At 35.8% G+C, this 3,262-nt stretch overlaps 2 protein-coding genes across 2 annotated transcripts in view; one reads left to right on the forward strand and one right to left on the reverse strand.

The window, feature by feature from the left end:
- The window catches only part of LOC107684115 (RING finger protein unkempt homolog), a 12,377-nt gene extending 11,327 nt beyond the window's left edge, over positions 1 to 1,050 (forward strand). Inside the window, exon 15 of the mRNA XM_016480331.1 lies at positions 69 to 1,050. Within this exon, the coding sequence (XP_016335817.1) occupies positions 69 to 230 (162 nt within the window). The 3' untranslated portion in view covers positions 231 to 1,050. The remainder of the gene's footprint in view (positions 1 to 68) is intronic.
- A 77-nt stretch (positions 1,051 to 1,127) lies between these two features.
- The window catches only part of LOC107684114 (protein unc-13 homolog D-like), a 14,594-nt gene continuing 12,459 nt past the window's right edge, over positions 1,128 to 3,262 (reverse strand). The window contains exons 33-34 of the mRNA XM_016480330.1: positions 2,465 to 2,661; positions 1,128 to 1,861 (exon numbers count right to left, since the gene is read on the reverse strand). Of these exons, the coding sequence (XP_016335816.1) occupies positions 1,758 to 1,861; positions 2,465 to 2,661 (301 nt within the window). The 3' untranslated portion in view covers positions 1,128 to 1,757. The remainder of the gene's footprint in view (positions 1,862 to 2,464; positions 2,662 to 3,262) is intronic.

Raw genomic sequence — 3,262 nt, forward strand, 5'->3', positions numbered from 1 at the left:
TGGAGCCCAGTTAGATGAATAATAAAACATGTTGGATTGCATTGAATCTCTCTTCTCTCTTCCCTCAGGCTGTGTTCAGGAAGCAGAGATTATATTGTGTATCTTGCGATGAGATGGGATCAGTGACGTTGCCATGCCAACATGGCCTGCACTGCGAACGATGTGCAGCCTCGACAGAGTGCCCGCTGTGCACTGAACACCAGCAGAGCATGAACATCCCACAGTCATAATCCTAATCTGCTATAATCCACACACTAGACAGAAACCCTGACCCCTCACAGGATCTCATTCACATTTCACTCAAATTCTCATTACAACTATGGCTAAATGTATCCTATAAAGCCCAAAGCCTTATCTTAGCTAAAAGCTGAGACTTAATTGATAAATATGATCTAGTTTGATTCATATTGACCATATCAATAAGACATGCTATGCCATATTCCTTTTGTTAGCACGCAGTCAGTCCTAGACCTCAGTGGGACCATTTTATTTTCAAAAAGAAAGAAAATTACTAGAGAAACTGACGTACATTACCAGTTTGTGATATTTTCATGTTTATTGTGGGGACAAAACATCACGGATACAGTATAATAATATGCTTATGTCTCATTGTAATCATAATTTTCCATATCTTTTAAATGGGAACAGAGCAAACATAACTTGTATAAGTATTCCGACCTGGTCGAGCACTAATAATAATGCTTACATGACAACACATTTCGAGATTTTAAGGAAATATTTAAGTGAAGATCATGATACCAAATTGCCATATTCCCTGTATGCTTGATATAGAATCATAACACATACACATATATATATAGTAAGACAATCCTCTTCTTTTTTAAAAACACGTTTAAATTGAAATGTGGAATGTCCTTCCAGAACATTCTGAAATGTTTACAGTAGAAATGCAGTTTGTGCATCTTCAGTGCAGCTGAAATTATTATTTGTTTCCTAGACATGGGGAGATTTCATAATACAGATTAGTATAGTTAGTAGCTATATAGGAAATTTACAATTGCATTTATAGGATTTTTTAAAAGGAGAAATTCCAGGGAGCTTGCATACAGCAAGATGGAGAATAAATACGGTTTTGCAGCTTTTTCATTCTCAGGTTTTTTTTTTTTAGAGTCATGGTAATCTGGAGCAAGAGCAAGAACGCAAACACTCTTTTATGTAATTCTTATGTGCATATTTTATTTAATGCATTGATTGAATAATTTGCCTGTTTACTAAACCAACAGCACGTTCCCAGCTGCAGCTTACCTTTCATGTAGAGGTGTTTTATGCGAACACATCCAACAACAGTGGAGAAGAGGATAAATTCATGTGCACTGGTTACCAAACATGAGAGCAGTCATAAACTACGGCTGTCAGAAGAGGGCTTGACTTCAGTGTGTTTCAATTTATTTGGATGATTTTATTTGAATTCAGTTTGAAGGCACAGTTATATAGGATGCTCAACTAATGACTTCCTTTGAAACAGCTTCGCTGTGAATTCAGCAATCACCTGCTCAGTTTTGTTAATATACAGTGTTTCAGTCTGATTTTTTTTTGTAAAAGACAATAAACAAATGTATATTTTTGGATGAAAATGTTGTATGTTTATTTTTTAATATCAAATAATAATATCATCATTACACTTCCTTACAATAATTAAAAGACTACATTAAATAAAATTTTTTATAACAAATCATAGACAGAAAATGGGAAAACATAATATTAATTTGGTTGTTTTTGTTCATCTTTTTGTCCTCTTAGGTTTCTTGAGACTTCTTTTCTCTTTGTCTGCGTAATTTAACGAAGGCCTGAGCTTCTCTCTCGCCTTTCCTGGCCTCAAGTAACTTCAAGGTATTTTCACCTACAAAAACAAGAGGCATGAGATAGCATGAAGTCATATTGAATTGCTACATATGACATCTAAAATACTTAAAAAAAAAAACAAAACTTTACAAAGAAGCTATGCTCACCAAGGCTGCGTTTATTGATCAAACAGTAAAAACAATAACACTGATTTTTTTATAATAACTGTTTTCTATTTGAATATATTTTAAAATGTAATTTATTCCTGTGATGTAAAGCTGAATTTGCAGCCATTTCTTCAGTCTTCGTATTATAATCAATTTTGAAAACAGTTTTGCTGCTTAATATTTTTGTGGAAACCATGATTTTTTTTTTTAGTTTCTTTGATGAATAGAAAGTTCAAAAGAACAGCAATTATATGAAACCGAAGTCTTTTTGTAACATTATAATGACTTTACTGACACATGATCAATTTAATGCACCCTTGCTAAATAAAATTTTAAAAGTGTTAATTTTGTCATTTATTCTCCTGGGTCATTCCAACTTAATATTTTCTTTTGTGAAACATGATCTAAATGTTAACAGTTTTACATAAATAGTACAGATCAGTTTAGTTTCTTAAATGCACTAAATGTTGTGCATATAACAGGAAGTGACATACTGTTGGGTTTGGGGTGCATCAAAGGTAAGCGGATCTGTGCAGGTGTGGGATTATGCTGTCCACCTCCGACTCCTGGCACCGCTTTAAGAGAGAGGAACGCCTCTCCTTCGAAGTCATCACTCCTCAAAGTGTCATGGTCCAGCACTGTCACCAGCAGACATGCTCCGGGAGACTTGCACTGCTCCAATGTAATGATACTGTGCCCCCCCAGAGGACAGAAACCGCATTACAACCATAAAACAACAACAATCTAAAACCAGCCATCTCTAATCAGATTAAAGGGGTCATATGATGCGATTTCAAGTTTTCCTTTCTCTTTGGAGTGTTACAAGCTGATTGTGCATAGATAAGATCCCTGAAGTTGCAAAGACTAAAGTCTCAAAACCAGAGATATTCTTTATCAAAGTTAAGACTCTGCCACGCCCCCCTAAAACGGCTCGTTCTAACACGCCCCCACATATCTACCTCATTATGTGGCAATATTAGCATAATGCGGCCCAAATGTGCATGCAAAGAAAGAAGGCGTGGTTTCAGTAACCGCAGTTAGTGTTGAAGCAGCCATGTCAGGGAGACGCTGTGTGTTTCTAGGTGAAAGCAAAAGCGCTTTATTTGGCCTTCCGAAAGTAGATGCATTTAGGAATCTTTAAGATTACTTACAACAGAACAGCAATGCATTTTATGGACGACCGTTTCGTGAACCTAGGAGAGGAGGTAATTCTGACTTTGCTATGACAATCTGGCGCTTCTGAATCAGCTACTGTTTTGTTATTAGTTTAAGTATTTGCTATTGACTGTTCA

The sequence above is a fragment of the Sinocyclocheilus anshuiensis genome, unplaced genomic scaffold (genome assembly GCF_001515605.1).
Source record: "Sinocyclocheilus anshuiensis isolate Anshui unplaced genomic scaffold, SAMN03320099.WGS_v1.1 scaffold553, whole genome shotgun sequence".
NCBI lineage: Eukaryota > Metazoa > Chordata > Actinopteri > Cypriniformes > Cyprinidae > Sinocyclocheilus > Sinocyclocheilus anshuiensis.